Here is a 22688-nt window from a genome sequence, read left to right as displayed (position 1 = left end):
CAGGGTAGCAGCTGCCAGTGAGGCAGCAGGCTAGATCGACACAGGGTGAGGCAAAAACCTGCTCTCAGCACCTGCCCCTACACAGCATTTAGTGATGGGGTGGGGGGAGTACAAACCAATACCAGAAGAACACGCAATGCAAAGCTGAGGAGCAACAGCCTCTGCTTGTCCTTGGGGAGCAGGCAGAAAGCAAGTAATTTTTCCCCAGGGGTTGAAGCGGTGCCTGTGAACCCAGGCTCTGCTCTCCTACCTGCAACATCCTCCAGAGACAGCTGAGCCCTGGCAGCCCCAGCGCCTGCCCTGCTTCCCTGGCCTGGCCTCGGTCACCTCCCTTCCCTTGAAAGCAGTTGTGATGGTTTTGGCTGGGGTAGTTAATTTTCTTCATAGTAGCTAGTATGGGGCTGTGTTTTGGATTTATGCTGGAAAGAGCGTTACATAATTCAGGGATGTTTTAGTCATTGCTGAGCAGTGCTTACACAGAACCAAGGCCTTTTCTGCTTCTCCCCCCACCCCACCAGTGAGCAGGCTGGGGGGGTACAAGAAGTTGGGAGGGGACACAGCTGGGACAGCTGGCCCCAACTGACCCAAGGGATATTCCAGACCATACGACATCATGCTTAGCATATAAAGCTGGGGGAAGAAGGAGGAAGGGGGGACATTCAGAGTTAGGGCGTTTGTCTTCCCAAGTAACCATTACGCGTGATGGAGCCCTGCTTTCCTGGTGATGGCTGAACACCTGCCTGCCAATGGGAAGTAGTGAATTAATTCCTTATTTTGCTTGGCTTGTGCACATGACTTTTGCTTTACCTATTAAACTGTCTTTATCTCAACCCACAAGTTTTCTCACTTTTACCCTTCCGATTCTCTCCCCTATCCCAGCAGGGGGGAATGAGTGAGTGGCTGTGTGGTGTTTAGTTGCTGGCTGGGCTTAAACCACAACACAGCTGAAGAAAAATCTCACCGTTCTTTTTTTTATTTTGTATTCCATAAAAAAAAAACCCACAAAAAATTACGCCACCTTGGCCGAGAACAGCTGCTGGACACAGCTGTTCAGTGCAACTCCAGGGACACGATAATCACTGCTGTCAGTGTTAGAATAAAAAGTAAACCCAAGAGCTCTCTTCCATAGTAGCAAAAGGACTGACACCACAAATCACAGAAAGGGGGGGCGGGGGGGAAAGGTAAAAGTTTCTCTTAAAAATATAGCTCTGTGATGAGAAAGAGATGGCTGGGTGTCAACTAGGAGGAAAGCAGTTTATGCAAGCTGGCTCTTCTCTGGTCAAACTGCCTCCTTCAGTTCAGTTCTTGTGCAACAGGTGAGCCATTGGGAGGGGCAATAAACATGTCTCTGAGCCCCAGCAGGGCAGGAGGAGGCAGAAAGTTACACTGCTCTGCTCTAAAAGTCACAGTTAAAAGAAGTTATAAATTATTATTAAAAAAAAAAAGTTGGAATTCTCCTGATGAACTTCCTTTTCCTCTCTTCTGTTTGATCTTCACCCATAAATCCTTAATCACAGGGATGCGGTACCTTTGGGGAGAGGAGTTAAAAGAGTTAGGGATGGGAAGGAGGAGAACAGCCTTACAGCTGAGCAGAGCAAGGGCAGAGTCATCTGGTCCACTTCCAGGTGGCTACAACATCACCATCTAATCCACATTACTTTTCCAAGCTCCCTGTGGTCAGCAGGGACAGACACTGCCAGAGGCCGCTTATCTCTGCTGATGACAGAGGACAGCAACGTCCAGGCTGGACATCCAGTTCTCAGCAGCTAAAGAGTTGAGGTCAAACACATCCAGAGAAGCCAGCACACTGCTGCATGACTTTCCTTACACCGCTCCACTCCCTGGCCCTCTAACCTAAGGCCAGGCTGACTCAGTGAGCATTTAGAGGGCACACCATCTTCCCAAGACTGGCCCAGGAATACTGAATTTGGCCAAGGTTACCGCCGTTCAGAGGTACCACCTGGTAGTCCCCACAGGCCATGTACCTTCTCACAATCCTTCAGGCTCAGCTGTTTTCTTCTTCTAAAATGCAAAGGGTAAAAAATAAATCAGTATCATCTGCATCACAAACATGAAGGACCCACCAAAGCCACAAGCCACAGAGGCATCTTAGCTACCATCTCTACAGGGACATATCCATTATGAGGAACACCCTTTAGGCTCCCTCTGCCCCCCTTCCTAGCCTTTGGGATGGGATGCAGTAGCCTGCCAAGCCCTCAGGAGCTCCAGTTTCTGCTGAAAACAACTAGATGAACAGACAGCTGAAAAGAACAGCACTTACTCCTTGGGCAGGTTCTCTGCCACCAAAAGGGCCCCTGGGTTTGAACCTTCCAGGAAAAGGGACCTCTCCTGGGGGAGCGATACAGGAACAAGCCCTTCTTTGAGCAACCCCAATCCCAATCAACCAAAGGTCAGGGTGTCTGAAGACTAGCCACAATTAACTGCAGCCTCCTCTGTACTGCCAGCAAGGCCAGGACACAGCTCTGTTCCTCTCCAGCCTGACATGCTGCAGGGATGAGCATCACAACTGAGGTTCAGAACAGCTCTCCCCATGGTGCCCCATTCCCAGGGTCTTGTACATACCTTCTTTTTCTTCTTGTGAACCTCAGCGGAGGCATCTGCTATAGGCTCCCCCTCCGAAGACACCTTTTTGGTCTTCTTCTTTTCTTTTCCAGTCTTTTTTTCTGGAAGAGGGAAAGAAAAGACAAGTAAGAGAGGGACTCTGATATTGCTGGCCTCTGAGATGGAGCACGGAGTGGTAGGAGTATCTCCAGTAAGTTTTTGATCACATCTGAACCTAAGCCAGCTTTGCAGAGCAGTAACTGGGAGAGGGCAGAGCCCTGCTACAAGGCAGCTGCGCCCAGGGCTGTTTCTCCAGTACCTCTGAGCCAGAGCAGTTTGATCCCACCATCCACGCACACATGTGGGCAGAATTACATAGGATCCCCTTTCCACCTCCTGCTGCCCACCCACTCCGAGGAACCACTTCAGTGCTGGAGTAGCTGGGCACATGCCAGAAATCAGGGCAAGGGGAGGTACTAACACAGGATGGACACAAGGTTCAGCTCAGCACAACTGCTCCAAGAGGCTCCAGCTCACCCCTGTGCAACAGCCCACACAAGGGCTGACGGACAAGTCTGTCTCCTCCAGAATGAAGGGCTGCATCTCTGCAGAACAGAAAACCCAGCAGATCTGTCCCACCCATTCCATCTCCCCTTTTTTTTAAAAACAAAAACAACAACAGCCATCAAAACATCCCCCTACAAGATCCAGCACAGAACCAGCTCTGATTTACAAATGCAGTCCATGTTGCAAAGAAAAAAAAAATTGCCTTTGCATTAGGGCAGCAGAGCATTACAGAGAGGCATGCAGACAAGAAGGGGAGGAAACACTCTTAATTGGGAGCAACGAGCAGGAGGCTGGTACCATCCTCCTCTTTCTCCAGGGGTTTGAAAGCAGCAGTGATAGCCCTGAGTCAAATCTCTTGAATGAGCTGCTCCCCATGTTGCAGCACAGACACTGATCAGGCAGGGTCAGCAAAGGGCACTGTCACCCCACGGGAAACAGCAGTGGCTGACACAGCAGATGACAGCGCAGATTTCAAGGCTGATCTCTTTTAAAGAGGCTGGCAGCAAGTGGCCACATTCAGGAAGCTCTAACTAACACAAAGCCCCATGCATGTGAGCTCTGGGATTCCTCTGCCATGCCCACAGCATGTCACAGACCTTCCGCCTGCCATCCCCAGCCACGTTTCGCCTTAGCTCTCTGGTAGTGCGCTGTGTTTGCCACAGAGGAGCCAGGGCAGCCGGCTGGGTTAGCAGAGCTGTTCTGTGCTGCAGACACAGAGCAGGGCACCATGCAGAGTGCAGCAGGCAGAATAGAGGTCTCGTGGCTTACAACTAGCAAGAACTCTCCCAAGCCCAGCGCAGGTGGGCAGGCCACGCGAGGGGGACAAATAGGCCTCAGGAGGTTCAACGCAGTCTCACCTCAACCTTTTGACAGCCCTCAGCTAGACAGCTGTTTCCAGCCAGGATAAAGGCCAGGAAAGGAGAAAGCCCTGGAGGGACAGGTCATGCCATAGAAGATGCACAGGACACCAACTTGCTCTGCAAACAGCAAGGATCAGCGCAAGCATTAATGCAGTTCCCACTGTGCCAGACGCAGGACGGAGAGGGGCAGGAGAGCCCAGCTTGCTGTCTACAACACAACCTGGTGCTGAGACTGCAGAAAAACACTGAAGTGGGGTGTTAAAAATCTGGCATTGGCTTTGGGAGGTCCAAGAGGGAAGTAGCCAAGCAGAATGCTAATGGAAAAGTGGGTGCTACTTACAAGGTCCCGCACCAGAGGCTGAACATGCATCAGCTGCAAGAACCTATTGCAAATGCAGCCCCAAGCGAGGGATGCTTACTTTTGGCTGATTTTTTCTTTTCCTTGCTGCCTGGCAGCTTCTCCAGGTCACCAGCTGCTTTCTTCTTTTTCTTTTTGGGTACTTCTTCATTAGCTTGCCCTTTCCGCTTCTTCTCCTTGGGCTGCCCAACAGCCCCATCTTCTCCTGGCAGTTTCCGTTTCTGAGATGTTTTCTGCTTCTTGTTCTCTTTGTCTTTGCTCTTAGATGTTTTCACAGCCTTGTCTGCTGTGGAGGAAGGTTTCTTCTTTTCTTTCTTTTCTTTCTTCTCCTTTTTCTTCTTCTTCTTCACTTCCAATCCTTCCAGTGTTTGCACTGCAGGAACTTTGGCAGCAGTGGTGACCTCAGTTTCACTCCCCGAGCTTGACTCCTCTGATTGTGGGATAGAGAACAGTGCATGTGACGCTGGGGTCACTTGCACCCCTTTTGCCCCAACATCATTCTCTTTCACAGCCAGGGCTTTCTTGAGTGGGGAAGGTTTGAGGCTGGCATGACTTGGCTCCGTTTTTCCTGCCACCTTCTCTTTGTTGGAGGCTCCTCCTATGGCTTCCTGCCCTGGAAGTGGGTTGTTTTCTGCACAAACAGTGAAAAGAGAGAGAAGACAACTCAGGGAGCATTCATTACATAGACCACAGAGTTACTGGAGGATGGAAATATGCATTTGAAGAAGAGCCTCCACAGTTGTCCCCCAAAAGCAAAAAACTTGCTGGGCATCCCAACTACAGCAGAGCCAGAGAAAGATGCTTCAGCCTTAGATCAAATATCTGGCGAGGGAAGTGGGTGACAACAGCCACAACAGCTTTGCCCATTCAACTACAGGAAACTGTAGTACAAGACAGGTGAGCATACATAGAGCAGTCCTTCCCCAGGACACCACCCCCAGTAAGTCACGGACTTCGCAAGCTGGAAGAGGTATCCACCCCACCATGGTTAACCATCACCAATGGCCTACCCATCAGCACCTGGGCCTTCTCGAACCTATATATAGTTGTGACCTCCTCAACAGCCCTTTGCACAACTTAATGATGTGCCCAAGAGGCCAGACCCATTTGAGCCTCTAGGGCGGGCCAGAGTTCACAGCCAGACCAGAGCTCATCTGAAGGTGCCAGGGTCACACTAGAGCAGAAAGACCTTCCAGCTCCGAGTTTTACAATTTGCCAACAAACCAGGGCGATAGGGAAATGGCAGGACATTTCGTTTCTCTGTAAGCCTTCCCACTTGCTTCCCCTCCTCTGCCCTCCAGACATGCTACAGAGCCCAGAAAGACCAAGGGGAGGCTTGAATACCAGCATTGTATAGCCGATGTTCTTCAGCCAGTGTTTAAAACTTCCGTAGAAGCCATCACTACTGCAGCACACCAATGCAATGTGTGTCAGTTTCAGGGAGAGCCCTACCTGCTCCCATTAACTGCATTAATTATTGCAGTTAAAGCAGAACTTGGAAAAGGCAAGGCACAGAGCACAGAGCCTTGCAAGCCAGCCAGCACAAGAAGGGCGTTCAAGGAAGAGAGGGCTGTGTCATGGCCAGGGGAAGCCAGCAGACGGCAGCAGCACTTCACACTACTGGGCTCTGCGGTGGAAACACGCTGGGAACAGGGCCCCATCCCAGTGTCACCCTCCCGTGCCAGCACAGCTTTGCTCCTGGGCCAAGCAGATTCCCAGCCTTGCCAAAGGAGACCCACCTGCTTTGTGGTTTGCAGCCACCTGGTCGATGTCTGTGTCGGAGTCACTGCTGTCACTGCTGGAGCTGTCGGCTGGGGCTGCTTTCACAGAGGCCTTGGCGAGGGAGTTTGCAGCAGTCATGGCTGCTTTCCCTTGTCCCACTCTGCCTACAGGCTGGGGGGGAACCGTCTTTGGTGCCTGAGGTGATGCTGGAGTCCTGGAGAGGCCCAGATAGCCTGTGAGGAGGGACTGAAACAGCAGACACTGAGGAGTCACAGCAGCGCAGCCTCCCACAGACCAGACATGCAGATCTATCTCTGCTGCTATTGCCCCCATACTCCAAGTGAAGGGCCCACCTTTGGCCACCCGCAGAGTGATCCTGCACCACTCAGCCAGCCCTGCAGAGAGGCCAGGGCTGCCAGGAGAGGGGGGCCAGCACTGACAGACACTGGCTGAGCTGACAGCAGCAAGAGCTGATGGCGAGAGGTTCTCCTCTTTGTTCTCGCCCAGTAAAGCAGGCTTGGGGGAGGCTCCTGGCCATTAGCATGCACCCAAGCACAGCTAATGCACTGCAGATGTGCTGCACGCCCTGCACGTTACTTACAAAGGGAATTTAATGGCTTGGACACGGGTTAAGTTACAAATAGAAGTGGGGAAAGAAATCCTGCTGCTATTGGCACTATGCACCAGTTCTCCTGGTTTAACCCTTGCAAGGCATCACCTCCTCCCATCCCTTCCACTGGGGAAAGCACCATGAGCTCTGGACGCAAGGCCCGGCTGCCTGGGGAAGCATTCCAGGATCAAAAGCCTCTCTCTGCCCCCACCAAAAGGCCCTACTCACAGCACTGCCTGGGGGAGCCCCTGCTTCTGTGCTGGCAAACCCATTCGGCACCCCAATTGCTTTGGCTGAGAATTCAATCCTCTCTCTGTCCTACTTAGGAGCCAGTTGCAAGACCCGAGGATCCCAGCCTGCTCAGGTACCATACCTGCGACGCTGCCTCCTCCTCCTCTTCACTGGACTCCGACGAGGAGCTGTGGTCTGGCTGGGTCCCTCCTGGTTTCTGCAGCGAGCCTGCTGGAGGAGCAGAGTTCATCCCATTAAAGCCACCACTGCTGCCTGGGGCTAAGCTCACCTACCCAGCACAGTTACTGCCACTGAAAGACCTTCTGCCTCCAAAGAAAGGAAAGCTCTGCCAAGCTGGAGAGGAGGAACCCCTCTCCAACCACTATGTGAAAGTGACACACCTCCCACGGGGCAACAAAACACTGCCCCTACCCTGGCCTGGCCAGCAGCACTGAGAGCATCTTCTTGGCAGAACTGACCAGGTTTGGGGGTCTGCTTGGGTGTCTCCTCCTCGTTGCTGTCTGAGGAACTGCTACTGTCCGAGGTCTCCTTTGCCTGGGTGGGTGGCACAGCCTGGCTCAGCCGGACATCCTGCACTGGTTGCAGGCCTGGCTTCCTCGACTTGGCAGTGGGATTTCCCAGGAGCGAAGCAGCCTGCAGGGCAGCAGTGTTGGCCAGAGGAGCTTTTCCCACAGGAACCGTTTGCTTTAGGCAAGGAGGAGCGGGACCCTAGGGAGAGGAAGATGAAATGCATCTGGAAGGAGGAATAACCGCTCATGCCCATGAACTATAAGACACAGCCCAGAACAGATGGGATTGGACTACCTCAGCCCTTCTTTATCTGTACTGTTCCAATTCATGTCAAGGTTAGCCCAAGAACCTCTCATGCAGGGCACAGAAACCCCATATCCCCCCAGCCCACAGATGAAGCCAGCAGCTGTGGCCAAGCAGACAACTCCTGACTGTACATGGCACGGCTATCACAAAAAAAGGAAGAAAGCAGCCAGCCAGCTGGGAGGCAGGAACAGCAAAGGTACCAGGTCTACCCTCTGCTATCTGCCTCACCTTATGGTGTGGTAACAGTGGTTAAAATAGAATGAACACACTCCCTCAGCTCGGGACACATCAGCCTCAGACTCCAGCAGACCCATCTGCCCACTCTCCCCAGGGAAGCTCCCCACTTTAGTCTCCTCCATCATTACCTCTCCCACCAGCACGTCATGTTCTGAGGAATCGCTACTCGAGCTCTCAGACACTCTGCTAACTGTAGGGACATCAGGCGCTTTTATCCCCTTCCCCAAAGGCAGTGTGGCATTAGCCTTGGCAGCCACTGTGCTCAAAACCTTGGTCGCTTTGATGTTCTGCTGGAGCAGACACTAAAATAGATGAGAAAAAAAATCAGAACAGAGCACAACTTGGAAAGAAGAGACAGAAGCATACACCAATCCAACACTAACTCCTGAGCCCTTACATCATTTTCAGCACAGCACCAAAACTCTTCTCCCCCGCCTTTACAGGCCAGCTCTGTCCCCTATGAGCCTCTGAGCAGGACTCTGGCACAGGTAGGAGCACAGAATTGAGGGCGAGCACTCCGGGAGTGCCTGAAGCATTAGCTCAGTGCCCCAGAGGTGCCCGTCCTGAGGACAGGCAGGCAAAATGTGATGTGCTTGCAGGCTGTGAGATCCCTATCCATTGCAGCACCTGCAAGACTGCAGTTGCAAACCCTACTTTGCAAAGCGGGCACTTGGATTCCAGGATGTCTCCTACACTCTAAAAATCACACATTGGGAGTTAACTGGCAACAGAGATAAAGCACAGACGCCAACCACAGGGCAAATCTGCCTTCAGGTCCACAAGCAAGCCACAGATTAGCGAGCAAATTAACAAGAAGCAATTTTGTTGCCTCACATTTGAAACCTCCCATCAAACTAAATGTAAGAGGGGTTAAAAATAGAAGAGCCGGGGGCATGGAAATGAGACACTGACATCAGGTCCAAGACACAAATGCCAGCAGAGGAGTGAGCAGGAGCAAGAAGGAGTGCTCAGCCTCCTGGTCTGTGTTACAAACGAGGCTACGTGAGCGGTCCTCCCTCTCCAGATCTCTGACAAGCTGGGCCTTTGTGGGCTGACATTTCCCTCGCACAACATCTGGCCTTCAGAAAGGAAGGCAACGCTCCACCATGCAGAGAGCTGCCAATCTGACGTGAGCTCTCAGCCGTCTTGCACAAAGCTCAAATTACAGCAACTGCATTATTTTATAAAATCTTGGTACTATAAACACGCTTTAATCAAGGACTGCTCAGGCTGGCTGCCTGCCTGCCCACCAGGTGGGGGGAGGCAGCCTTTCCACTGGCCACAGCATCAGGCCAACAGGGGGAAGGGTTTCCTTGAGTGCACATAATCCCGCTCTTCCAGCAAGGGTGCTGGCCAGACAGGAGATACGTATGTGCAGGACAAGAAGGGCACTTGGCCACTAAGCCCTGGGCTCAGAGCACCAGCCAAGCCACCACCATGTAAGAATGGTAGCCATGTTCCTCAGTCAATGCTTCTTGATGTGCTTTCTTTCTTGGGCTCAAACTGCAACAGAGGTGGAGAGACACACAAGTGAGCTTCACACCAAGGCAGCTCAGGCCCTAGGGAGCTCAGCCATGGCCCTGTGGGACTGGCACGGAGGCACAAAGAGACATGACACGAAGAGAGTCAGGTGAGAGAGCTGGCATCAGCTCCACAGCATTCAGCACTGCCCTCAGCACCACCTTGGGGTCACCTCCCTTCTCCAAGGCAGAAGTCTAGCTCCTCCAGCTGAAAGGCAGCAGGACCACTGTGCTACCCTTCAAGGCAGATCCTTCCAGCCTCCCAAGGCTTGTGGAGGGGAAGTCCAGAGAGCTCCAGCTGCACCCCACCCCAGCAGTTTGGGAGGAACCAGGGGGCGGGTTGCCTTGGAGCTACCCAGCTCATGGAAAGACTGCCTGCAAGGATTTGGCTGCTGTTCCAGTCTAAATCCCCAAGCAGGGCAAAGGGGACATAGTCCCAGAGGAGGTCTGGGCTCGTGCGTCTACTCATGTTCCTGCCAAAACATTCACACCCTCCACTGCTCTCACTGCAAGCTTGCTGCAGCTGAGCTGTGCACCCAGAGCCAGGGTCAGCAAGATGCGGGGACACTGCCAAGAAAACCTGATCCAGCCAACAGGAGGGCTCCTCTCTGCACCACTCATCACCCACCCAACTACCACCTCACAAGTCCTGAGGCCTCCTGAGCGTGCAGGAATAACAGCACCCACACCCAGCAGGTCAGCAGCTTCTTACCTGAGAAGTAGGGACCATTTCCTCCTCTGAATCTGACTCCTCACTGGAATCATCGCTGCTGTCCACAGGTGGAGCGGCTGGTGCTGGTGTCGGTGCCGATGCCTTCTTCATGTTTGTTGTCTGGGGCACAGCATTGGTTTTCACTGCAGGAAAAGCATAAGAGATTGTCACCATGAGAAAGAGTTGCTCTCTGTGGCTGTCCAGAGCAGAAGCTATCATAACAGTATGGGCCATTCCATATGCAGGGGAGAGAAGGAAACCCATGAGAATGCAGATGAGAGATCCTGGCCACTGCCAGGAGACTTACCAACTTGCGGAGGCTGTGTCTGTGCCGCAGGGGACTCCTCTTCACTGTCAGACGAGTCACTGCTCCCGCTTTCTGAGGGCTGGCTTTTCAAGGTGCTTCCCACTGCTTTTTCAGGCGGCCCAGCTTTAGCAGCCTGGCTCAGGTTGGGAACAGGCCCAGGCTGTTCCGTTAACCTCTTAACAAAAAAGAAACACAGGCCCAGAAATGTGGTATTAGTACAGGTGTTGTTTAGGAGTTTAAGTGCAGTTTCAGCTCAAGCTGGGTTTTGTTTTACCCTAACACAGCTGTTACTAACACTCACTCCATCCTTGGTGTGTCAAGATTGAAAGGAGCTTCAGTTACTGCCTGGACTGAACTGCAGAAGACACATACCATTGCATTTAGCAATATGCTTTTGACAGGAAGCCTGAGCATGTTTTACCACAAGAGCACACAGCGCTAACAGTGCTCATAAGCTCATAACAACAATTCCTTACTGAGGCTGAGACACTGGCCGGACAGGAGCTTCAGGACAGGAGAAGCACTGCAACTCCAAGACCCGCATTCCAAGGAAGCCTCTCATTTAAGCATGGCCTCCCCCCAGCTTGGGGAATCAGAAGGAGCTGGGAAGCCTTGTGCCAAAACACTTGCAAGATTCAGAGACAGTATCAGAGCAGCTACATCCTAGAGCTGCTGGAGAGCTCAGTGTAGACACACAGCTGACACAAGCGCTTGGGAACACAGAGGGCAGGCAGAGACAGACAGGGACCCGCCTTGGCAACTGATCTATCTGTCAACAGGTCTAAGAATTTAGAAATCTCCAGACAACAACCCCCCACACAACTCACTTGGGCTGTGCCTTTCTACAGCACCCATCAACACACTGATGTCTCAGGACAGGCCACGAGCCACTGCCCGAGCAACTAGTGTGCCAGCACTAGGAGGCCACAGTTATCACAGCACCAGATACACAATGGCCAGGTGAGACAATCTCTTCCCGGCCCCTCCACTGGCTTGGGTCGAGGGCCGCAAACACCCCTCCTGTGTACTGCTGAAGGGTAGCAGTGGCAGAGGGAGAGGGAGCACTTGCTGAGAGATCTGGTAACTTCACCACCCGCAGATATTCTCCAGGCTCGCAGTGCTCTGCACCCACTCAGTTTACTCCACTAACCGCTCATCTCCGGGCTGCTCTGCCAAAGAGTACATCACGCTTGCCAGGGCAAGCGGACCCCATCCAACCCGCACGTGATGGCAGCCCGCTTCAGTGCTCCATCTCCAAGCCTCCCGCAAGAAGCCAAGAGACTCCTGCCTGGCTGCACAGCCCCTGCCACCCCCCTCTCCCAACCCTGCCGTGCTGCTAATGCAGCAATACCCTCTCAGACTGCAGCTGAGGACCAGGACGACTTCAGCAGCACCAGCTCACTCAGGGGCTGCTCTGGGCCAGCAGCCGAGAGCACCAGCCTAGCAGCCTCCTGGGAGGATGGATCTTAGCATGCTTCCTGGCACAGCCCCACCAAGGGCTGCCACTGGGGCAGTGTTTATCATCTCCAAGCCAAACACTAAACAGACAACAGCATCTGCATGTTTATCCCATTACAGAACAGCTCTCCGAACAAGCCAACCACACTTTGACTCTGCTTAGAGAAACAGAAACCTCCACAAGCGCTTGGGGAGGAGGGATTGCAAACCTCACTTGTCTGTTTTGTTTTGATACCAGTGAGTCACTATCTCCAGGAGAGAGGCCAGATTTGCAATGCTGAAGAGAGAACTACTTGAAGCAGACACAAGAATTCACACGCTCTACTGGAACGCACTAGCTCCTCTCCCTCTTGTCCCAAGCACTGCTGTGCAAGGGAAGAGTCTACCAAGATCACAGCCCACTCGCTCACTTTTAAGACCTTCATAGCAATGGGACCAGCTTCTCCCCCTACTCGGATGTACGGCACAAGGGCTGCTTCGTTTCCTAACTTAGCCAGAGATTGGGAAAGAGCTGCCATACAGAGGCATCCTCACACAGAAAGAACATAACAGCATCCACAGAGAAACCACCCTAAGCTTTACACAGCCTCGAGACTCCTCAGATGTTCCTGGGAGGAGGCCAAGGTCCCTCCATCCACCTCATCTCCATCACTGCCAGATGGCTGACAGCCGTCACGTCCTATGGCGTGGCCCCAGGTGGGATCAGGCCAGTAGCGTGGCTGAGCTACACCCAGGGAGCAGGGCAACACAGGCAGAGAGCTTCTGACAACTTAAGAGTCACAGGTACTGAAGTAACTCAGAGAGAAGAAAAATAATTCAAGAGGAAATCATTTTTCCTGCTCCCTCTCCAGCCCCCAAGCCAGGAGCTGCCTGCAGCTCAGTACGAATGTGATGACTCAGCTCCTGCACAACCCATCTGCCACTCCGCTGGGTCCATTCGCATCATGCAGCACTGCATGACAAGAGGGGGAAACAACACTGAGCCACGTGTGCTGAGCACGTTGTAATAATGACACTCTATTGCTGTCTGTGCACTGTGGAAGCACTGCCAGCGTATCAGGACTGGGACCAGAATCTCAACTGTGTCACGACACAGCAAAGGTATGACTGTCACCTGCAAGGGAGCAGGGACAGGTTTCAGGGAGGGAAAGAAACCCTCCATCTCTTGGGAGATTTGGCCTCTCCCCACAGGGCCTGCGGTCTAAGATAAAAACTTACAGGCACAACTTCTACCAGTGCAGCCTGCACAGGTTTTCCTGGGATGCTCAAGGAAGACACAGTTTCCCAACACACGCATGCATGTGCATCTCATGCCCAGTCCTCGTAAGCAAAGCTGAAGCCTGTCCATAGGGGGCTCGAGTGCCATCTTTGGCCCAAAACGTTCAGGAAAGAGGAAGCAGAGCAGAATTAGCAGTTCCACAAGAAAAGCAGCTCACAGCATCTTTAAGGTCAATCCAGACTGTCCTCCATCACCATTCTTCCCCCCCCAAATATGCACAAACACCTTGTCAACTTCTTTGACTAAATATTCCTGAGTCTTCAGGGGTAAACATACCAATTAAGCAGTTCAATTTAGGCATGATGTTCATTTTAATTGTGCTAATCCACCCCCACAGGGAAAGATGAAGCAGCTTTCAACGCTCTGTATCTGTTTGGATCTTGCACAGAAGCCAGAGGAAGTTGCAGGATACAGTAAGTCAGTGGTTAGCATATGCCCAAGTAGCAGATGGTGAGGATGAGCTAAGAAGAGTTTGACTGGGAGGACAGGACTGTGGACACAGCTAAGCCTAATGGTTTATCTTCAGGCTTCACTTGTGGTCTCTGCCTGTAGGCTACTAACATGGGAAGAAACAGCCTGTTTGGCAAAAATAGAGCTCCCTCAATGACGAGCTCTTCCTTGCCGACTGTGGCTGTTGAGGGGTAATCGCCAGTTTGCAAGAGGGAAGAAGCTGAAGTGGTTAAATAGCTGTCGGCAAGACGGCTACCTGCTGCTGCCAGCTTCAAATCAACACTGTGGGGAACAAACCTACCCTGGCATGTCCTTCACCTACAACACTGCTAGAACAGACGAGTCTGGATAGTTTTACAGCAGGACCCCATGGTACAGCTATCAGAATAGCTGTTCCTGCCACCCAGAGCTGAATCTTCATATATAATCATGCAGGAAGAGAGCAGCGCAGAGCCAACTGTTAGAGATGCGTCCCCCTCCACCCACCTTAGCAGACCAAGGCTATAAAGACAAAAACGCGGAGCCTCTCTGGCTCCTGCCTGTCAATAGTGAAAGGACGTGTTGACAAAGAGCCTCCTTGCAAGGACACGTGAGGCTCTGCCCCCGGCTTCCCTTCCTCCCTTGCAGAGAATAGCTGCTATCTCCAAAACGCTGCTTTCAGGGCACTTTCTGAAGGGCTCTGGCAGCTCAGAGTCAATGCAGAAGGTCTCTATACAATGTGCCTAAGGATGCTCTCAGGAAGGGATTTGCTTCCCTGAGTTCAGCCACTTAAGTCTGAGCCTAGTCCGAGTTCATGGTCCTTCTCTCAAGAGAGGTCTAAACAAACCCTCACAGGAGAGCCAAGGCCAAGTTATCTGTGACCCCGCACACAAGGCCCATTCCAGAGGGGCAAGGCATGAGTGGAGTGAAGCAGTTAGTATCAAATAGGCTACTCCCCACCCTCCTCTGGTACGGCTGGGTGAGAAGAGTTAGTCTATGCTTGTTTCCAAGTAGAAAGACAGACCTTCCTTCTCTGAGGGACGGAGATACAACATACTACATGCTACTGGTGTTTCAAGGAGATCAGTAGTAGCATTTAAGGGCTAAACAATTGTCTTGCATAACCCATGCCTTAGCACTGAGCCGAAAGCAGTATCACCTACCTTCTGGCTGATGGGCACAGGGAGGTCCTCATCTTCACTGCCTGAGGATTCAGAGCTCTCCACTGGCTTCGTACTTCCAGCAGGCTTCGCTGGAGCAGCAGTCCTTCCTAGTGTGGTTTTGGCCTGCTTTGGCACTGCTGCTTTTGGTGCTGGCTTCCCTTGGGACAGTGGAAGTGTTTTTGCTGGAGCTGCTTTGCCGGAGAGTGATGCTGCTGGTGTAGGTTTCACTGGGGATGGGACGGCCTGGGAGGATTTTGGAGGTGGCTTCGTCTGGACAAGACAAGAACAGCATGAAACAAGGCAAATCCCACAGCAGCAGAATTCATTTGCTCAGACTGTAATCAAGGGAAGAGATTTCAGAGCCCCCTGGGAACAGCAAATGCTGAAGGAAGATTAGCAACTGGCAGGACACAAGGCATCCTTTCATCTAGCTGTGTGGGGATAGTCTCCCAAGATGAGAAAGCAAGACCAGACATTCTTCATCAGCCTGCTGATACTACCAGTCCCCTCCAGTGAGGTACACTGCAGCACTTTGCACTCTCCACAGCAGGGAAGCTAAGCTGCACTACAGTTTGACAAATTAGACACTATTTATTGCAATTTATAGCTAAGAGGCAAATTCAACCATGACAATTTGCCTCTTCAGGTGGGAAAAGAATTGCTGGGGTTTTTTTTATTTAAGAGTACTGATGGATTTTTTTTTTTTTTTTTTAAGAAAGGCACAATGGCTTGAGCTCAGAGCAAAGACATTGAGGTGCCCTTAAACACCCCATGCCTCTTTCCTCCCACCCCCAACATGACTTTGCTATACACTACATGCATTTACAAAATTTTCTTTTCACTACAATTCCTAGCTGTGGAGAGGCATGCAAGGAAAGACAGAATCTCGGATAGACGCACTTGGGTTACTGATGGAGGTTCCTCATCTTCGCTGTCTGATGAGTCGCTGCTCTCTGACGTGTCATCAGGCTTTGCAGCCCCAGGAACTGTTGTGGATGTGGGTTTGGCCTGGTTTGGTGCCAGTGCTGTTTGCCTCACTGCATTCTTCTTGAGGGACACTGGAGCAGCAGGTGCACTTTTCACAGGTGCTGCATCAACCTGCGCTGTTTTCACAGCTGGTTTTGCCTGGAAACAGGGAGAACAAAAGGGAACAGGAGAAGCAAGTAACATCTCAGAAGAAACCAGTTGAGAGCTGGAACTTCATGGAATCTGTTTTAAAGAAGGCTACCTTGCTGACTTTGACCACAATAGGCTTGTTCAGACCCATGGGCTGTGGAGTATCTGAAGCAAGCCACCTTCTCCACGGCAGTGCCTGACTACATCTGTGGAACTGCACAGCAATCACCTCCTATAGATCAAAGGATCTCCCTCAACTCCAGGCACTAGGATGAACTGGGGTGGAATGGTTGATGCTGGCAAGAGTTTGTGAGGGCACTCAGCCACAGAGCATGTTTCTCTGGCCTTGGGTTTGGGGATCTCACACACCCAGGGAAGGGGGTGTTGTCAGACTACAGCATTGCAGCATTTCGTTTCTCCTTCAAGGGAAGGGTAGTGATTTCCTAGAGACAAGGACCCTGGGTTGGAGAGGTTACCTGGACCGCTGGAGTTGCAAGCTCCTCCTCAGAGGATGTCTCATCACTTGATTCCTCACTGCTGCTCTCAGCAGCCCCAGCTGCCTGCTTCGGCTCTGAAACACAAGCAAGGAGATGTCACAGCTGCTGCCTGCTCTGAGCTCCCAGAGCGTGATGCTAATGCAGCTTTTGAAGTCAGGAAGACAAAACAAACCACAGAGAGGGCTAAGGGATTTGCAGGGAAGAGGGCCTAGCCCTGCTGAAAGCATCAGTGGCCTGCTGGGAACAGCTTCTCCAGAAAAACATTGGCCCACAAACACCACTCCCCTGAGGGCAGGCAGAGATGGGAAATCCTTCCTGGCCACCCTCTGACCCTATGGGGACCTGTCCAGCCACACACAGCTCCCTGCACAGGCACCCAGCCTGGCTGGACCTCCTCTGGAAAAGAGCCAAGAGAAGGACCATTTTCAGAGCTTTGATGATCTATTCCTCACTCTCTCCCCCAACACGCACACTTCAAAGTAGTAAAAGATTTCCCTAAAGACTTCAAAACCCCAAACCAATCACTTTGCAATTGGGAATAAGAAGATGCTACAGAGCCTTTCCAAAAAGCTGAAAGCATCTGCAGTATTAGTACTGCATCTCCTCCAGACACGCTACGCTGTTATCTGCAACCCCGTAGTGCTGGGCGCTGCCAGACAGACATCTTAGCACAGAATCTGCTGCTTGAAACAGGAGCAAGCATGCTGGATTCATCCCACAGAGCTCCAGAGCTGGCTGGTTTGCAGTATACTTGCAGTATTCTTGCAGCCTCCCCAAGGAACAAGCATTGCTCTGAGCTTTCCAATGAGGGAACTGAAAGGAATATGCTGAAGGCATGGCTCAGACCTGATTCACAGCAAAGCTGGAGCACACATGCATCTACCACACCCTGTAGGATCCTTACCCACTACGGGGGCTGGGGCTTTTGCAGTCGGTGTCTCTTTTTCGTCCTCACTCTCTGATGAGGAGCTGCTACTGCTGCTGCTGGAGCTTTCTGGTGCTTTGGTCATTACTGGTGCTTTGCTTTGACCTACTTTGGCTGCGACTGTTGCGGCACGTCCAGGCTTCCCAGGACCAGGCAGTTTCTGCCCAGCCTTGGCTGGAGCTGCAGACACAGCTGGTGCATTGGGCTGCTGCTTATTTGAGACCACAGTTCTGTTCGCAGCAGAAGGCACCGCTGCTTTGCCTGCTGGGGCAGTGGGTTTGTTAGGCGAATGCAGGGAGTTGGCAGTTTTGCCACTCACCACAGCTGGTGTAACCTACAGGAAACAAAAGAAATTAGAAGCCTATAGACAGATGAGGGGCTAAATTGGATGCAATGTACCTTAAACAGCAATGTGGCAACCAGGCAAGCATAGGAGGGTCATTTAAATATGAATTCCACCCCAGCCCACAATTCTATACATGCCAACAAGCCTGGGACAGTCCTGGCCCCCCGAGTACTATCACCCTTCAAAGCCAAGAGAAGAATTGCCTTACCGTAATTGCAGCTTTTCCAGCTGGTGCTTCCTCTTCTGATGAGGAGTCATCATCTTCACTGCTTTCTACATTCACTCCTGAGTTTGTGGCCAGGGAAAGGCTGGCTGCTGCACAGGAGAGCCACAGAGAAATTGTGTGAGTGTCTCTCACATCAATATGGCCTCTGGTTTGCAGGAAGGCCCCAGCAGGCAGGGCCAGGTCCCATCTCCACACCTGCCCCAACACCACTGCCGCTGTCCTTGCAACAGGCAAGTGCTTTGCTCCTCCACCCCATCCTTCTCCCCACCACCAAGACAAGGAACCTGCCAACATCTGCATGTTTTCAAGGGCTGGTCTACAGCAGATGAGACTGAGCCAAAATGTACCAGACACACAGGTTTTTGTTAGACGATGCAAGCCAATGCCTCCCACATCAGCTGCACCAGGGATCTATTCCCACCTCAGACAGGGGGCACTGGCTTTCCAGACCAACTAACAAGTCCTTCCTTCACCCATGAAACAGGCCTGCCTTTGCTGACCCAACACATACCTACAGCCAACTAGATAGTACTCCACAGTGGGCAGTGCTAGGTTCCCAAGGCTTCATCCAAGCGACAACACCCATCCCTTCCCAATGAATCATAACAGGTTTTTTTTCTAGCTTCAGCAGACATCTGTGCTCCTCAGAAGCTCCACATGAGAAGGGGGTGCTAAATTAGTTGTCCTATTTTTCTAAGAGCGCAAGGCAATAGCCATCACTTTACAAGCATTTTCTCTAGCCAAGCAAGTCGGGCTGCTCCTACACAAGCCTCCAGTCCTTTTCGGCCAACTTCAGGGAGATGAAAGGCTCCTACCGTTTGCAGCTTTAGCCTTCTCTTTCTCATCCTCTTCTTTCTCTGAGCTCTCAGAGCTGCTCACGGGATCAGGAACTCTGATCTTTTCTGGGATGGCTGCCTCCTCATCACTCACCTTTCTTCTCCTGGAATTCGAGGGAGTTCTGAGGGAAGAGATTTTGCATCAAAACGGGGAAAAAATATCTTGAACAAATTGGAATACAATTATTCATCCACTCTCAGGTCAGGCTCCAGCCCAAGGACATGCAGTGTCATTCCTCTACAGCTCTTAAGTGGTGGGAGAAATACTTCCCTAACTTGCAAGGGACTTCTCCAGTCCTCCTGAGGCAACTCCTGAGAACTACATATCCTTGCAATACTCAGAGGAGATACTGAATATAGACTTTTTTTTCCTGTGTCCTAGGCAGAGTCTTTCTTCCTTTAGCAGAGAAGTAAAAACATATATGGTCAGGCTAGCACTCACCACAGAGCAAAGGCATCCTACAGCACAAATCCCATCTCCAGGAAGTAGCTATAGCCAGTCAATGAATGCAGTCCCAGGGTTAGGGCAGGGATCCCCAAACAGGCCTTGGTATTCCATGAGGCCATAAGAAGTGAATCTAAAGCCATTTGAACTTGGGCTCACAAGCCAAAAGGACAAAAAAGTCAGGTTGCAGAGAGATTTAAGAAAGGAAGTGGCTGGACCTACAGAAGATATGTTGAAAGAAGGGCAAGAGGCCACAGAGGATAACATTGGCTGGGCACACATCTGTGTGTGATTCACACATGCAATACTTCTAAGTCCCGAGACGCACAATTATCAGAAGCAAAACCCCTCACTTTTGTGCCAGTTTAGATTATTTTATTTGTTCATCTGATTTAAAAATAATTTGGTCAGCAAAGGCTGTGCTTACTATTAGAGCGTTTTAGTAGCATAGCTGTAACGGCAAATTTTTTGCAAGCAGGCTAAGCTGAAGGCACATTTGCTATTACAAAGTCCTGTTAACTACTCTAATAACCCCTTTAATAAAATAATAGGGCAAGCCACACAGGCAGCTATGATACTGCAACGCCTTCCTGATTCAGTGGCAGCTGACAGCACAACAGAGACTACTGTGACAATTTGTCATGAGTGATCAAGGGCTCAGGAATACCATGTGGGGGAAAACAGTGGTGCCCACAGGCGCTGGCCCTACAGCAGCCCAGAGCATCTGAGGGCTGCAAGGCTCCAGCTGCTCCTGGGGCTGACCAGGTCCAGCTTCCCCCTGCCTCCAAGCACCCTTCCATCCCCTCCCAGCATCCTCCTAGACTAAATGTAGCCCTGGAGGGAGGCCACTCTTAAGTAACTACAAATCTCAACTGTTTTAAGAGTTTCTGAAGGACAGCACCAAGGATGGCCTCAGTTAGATGGGTAAGAGTCACAGCACAGTCAGGGGAAAGGCATTTTCAGGCCAAAAGCCTATGAAGCGACAAGACACAAGAATCACAGCTCACCCGCACGAGAGCACTCCAGCTAGGCAGAGCACCTTCTGGATAAACAAAACTACTTGTCAATACATCCCCCATTTTGACTCCAAACCAGGCATAACTCAGGGGGACCAGGAATAAAAGGCATACTTGTGGGACAGGACCACAACATTAGTGTGGCACTACAGAAAAAGGAATTAGACAGGATGCGAGTGCCCTGTTGTCCCTCAAGCTTTGAAAGTGTCTGGTAGGGCTTGCTGTAGCACTGTCCTGGTTTCAGCTGGGTAGAGTTAATTTTCTTTCTAGTAGCTCGTATAGAGTTATGTTTTGGATTTAGTATGATAATAATATTGATAACACACTGATGTTTTCAGTTGTTGCTAAGCAGCATTTACACTAAATCAAGGATTTTTCAGCTTCTCATGCCCAGCCACCAAGGCGGCTGCAGGGGCACAAGAAGTTGGGAGGGGACACAGCCAGGACAGCTGACCCAACCTGGCCAAAGCAGTATTCCATACCATGTGACATCATGCCCAGTACATAAACTGGGGGGAGTTGGTCTGGGAGGGATTGCTGCTCGGGAACTAGCTGGGCATTGGTTGGCGAGTGGTGAGCAATTGCATTGTGCATCACCTGTTTTGTATATTCCAATCCTTTTATTATTATTATTATTATTGTAATTATTATCATCACTATTATTTTCTTCCTTTCTATTAAACTGTTCTTATCTCATCCATGAGTTTTACCTTTTTCCTTCCGATTCTCTCCCCCATCCCACTGGCTGGGAGGGAAGTGAGTGAGAGGCTGCGTGGTGCTTACTTGCTGGCTAGGGTTAAACCACAAGCACCCAGGATAACTAGCACAGAGAAACGTCACCATCAATACCCAAGAGAGCATTAAATTGTTAGAGGGAGGAACTGCAAACCTGTTTGTACACTGCTACATCCTCACCTAGATCCAGTCTTTCTCCTGCTCAAGTAAGAAAATCATGGAGACACAAGTGCAAGAACCAGGGTAGCACCAAGGCACGAGGCATTCTAGGAGAAGACAACCCTGAAGCAAACACCCATTTTCTGAGGCTGCTGGCATGGCCACGCTGAGAAGCATCTTCAGTCCAGCGCTCCTCAACATAGGCACAGAAGCCCAGCTCCTCTGATTCCCTGATAACCCGGCTCTGTGGCGGCCACCAGGCCTCGCTGCAACATGGCACTCCAGCATCAAAACAAAGCAAGCAGTGAGCGTACAAGGTGGGTGCAAATGTCATTTCACCCCACAGATGGGAAGGCTCCATGCTGCGGACTTTCATGTGGGGTACCCAGTGGAATAACTATGTGGGAAGGTGTTGGGCTGAACATGTAAAGGCTTGGAAGGACAGGCTGAAACCAAGAGAATTCCTCTGAGTCAGAACATACATGATCTATGCCAAGGTTTAACTCCCTGTAAGAGCCTTGGCATTTCAGCATCTGCTCAAATTCTCTGTTCTTGGGTCAATATTCCTGAAAAGCACGTGGCTTTAAAAAGAAACTGAAACTGAACTGGGGAAAAGATTTTTGACAGTAAAGCATGACTCTGAGCCCCACAGTACTCCAGTATTAACCCCAACCAGCAAGAACAGCATCAGCTGCTCAAAACTAGAGTAACAGCTTATCTCCAAGCTCAAGAAGTTTTAAACCAAAGTAATTTTTAACACCTGAAACGCGTTGGTCTGAAACCAGAGGCTAGGAGGAAAGTCTGCCGAGCACAGTTATGATCAGAAATACTCTGACAACGGGAAGTTCCAGCAAATAAAGATGGCATGTGCCACGGAGCCTGGATGTTAACACAGTCTGGAAGCTATCTGATAGTCATTTCCTCCTTCGACTTACTTTTCCCAGTGGGTGAAGATGTCCTCGAGAGAGGTCGAGAGAGAAGGAAGCAATTTCTGTGAAAGCAGAGGGAACACAAGTCAGGCATCGGCCCCGTTTCGGGATGCGACCGCCAGACAGAAGTAGAGACCGCAGGGGACCCTCCAAGAATCCCCAGGAAAACGGGAACGCGTTCTCCCCTCAGACACACGCTCCCAGTAAAGCCCACCCCCGCTCCCCGCCGGCGGCCCGCCCCTCTGCACCCGGGCTGCGTCCTCCCCTCGGCGGCACCGGCGGGACTTCACCCGCAGCAACACGTGTTCGGGGAGCAGCTGCCCCCCTCCCGGTACGGGACGGCTTTATCCGCCGGGCTGCCGGTCTCGGCCTTTCCCTCCCGGCCAACTCGGGGTCGGGCCAGCCCGCGGGCACGGAGGGGAGGGGAGGGGGGGACGGGACACCCACTCGGGGCCGGGCCAGCGCGTGGGTCCAGCGCAGACCGGCGTGGAGCTGCTGGCCGGCGTGGAGCCGCAGGCCCGGCGACCCCAGCGCAGGAGAACGGCGGGCGGTGAGGGAGCAAGGGGCACCGGGCCCCCCCGGCCCCGCCGAGGCCCGGGCTCCGGG

At 51.7% G+C, this 22688-nt stretch overlaps 1 protein-coding gene across 6 annotated transcripts in view; it reads right to left on the bottom strand.

Annotated features, from left to right (window-relative positions):
- Nucleotides 1–1140: 1140 nt before the first annotated feature.
- Nucleotides 1141–22688, bottom strand: part of TCOF1 (Treacher Collins-Franceschetti syndrome 1) — a 21810-nt gene continuing 262 nt past the window's right edge. The window contains exons 2-18 of one of the 6 annotated variants that reach the window (XM_010578935.1): nucleotides 22089–22144; nucleotides 18778–18920; nucleotides 17945–18051; nucleotides 17370–17724; nucleotides 16445–16539; nucleotides 15753–15977; nucleotides 14853–15122; nucleotides 10524–10698; nucleotides 10217–10359; nucleotides 8113–8286; nucleotides 7390–7639; nucleotides 7053–7141; nucleotides 6087–6315; nucleotides 4409–4978; nucleotides 2584–2684; nucleotides 1986–2022; nucleotides 1141–1528 (exon numbers count right to left, since the gene is read on the bottom strand). In XM_010578935.1, the coding sequence (XP_010577237.1) occupies nucleotides 1990–2022; nucleotides 2584–2684; nucleotides 4409–4978; nucleotides 6087–6315; nucleotides 7053–7141; nucleotides 7390–7639; nucleotides 8113–8286; nucleotides 10217–10359; nucleotides 10524–10698; nucleotides 14853–15122; nucleotides 15753–15977; nucleotides 16445–16539; nucleotides 17370–17724; nucleotides 17945–18051; nucleotides 18778–18920; nucleotides 22089–22144 (3015 nt within the window). In that variant the 3' untranslated portion in view covers nucleotides 1141–1528; nucleotides 1986–1989. Of the gene's footprint in view, nucleotides 2023–2583; nucleotides 2685–2881; nucleotides 3168–4329; nucleotides 4979–6086; nucleotides 6316–7052; nucleotides 7142–7389; nucleotides 7640–8112; nucleotides 8287–10216; nucleotides 10360–10523; nucleotides 10699–14852; nucleotides 15123–15752; nucleotides 15978–16444; nucleotides 16540–17369; nucleotides 17725–17944; nucleotides 18052–18777; nucleotides 18921–22088; nucleotides 22145–22688 lie in introns of those variants that run through there. The other 5 variants (XM_010578934.1, XM_010578936.1, XR_775118.1 and 2 more) reach the window with 5 other exon arrangements.

Source organism: Haliaeetus leucocephalus, unplaced genomic scaffold, assembly GCF_000737465.1.
Source record: "Haliaeetus leucocephalus isolate CR32 unplaced genomic scaffold, Haliaeetus_leucocephalus-4.0 Scaffold656, whole genome shotgun sequence".
Taxonomy (NCBI): domain Eukaryota; kingdom Metazoa; phylum Chordata; class Aves; order Accipitriformes; family Accipitridae; genus Haliaeetus; species Haliaeetus leucocephalus.
The sequence above is the reverse complement of the archived record's forward strand: the minus strand, read 5'-3'. Positions and strand labels throughout refer to the sequence as shown.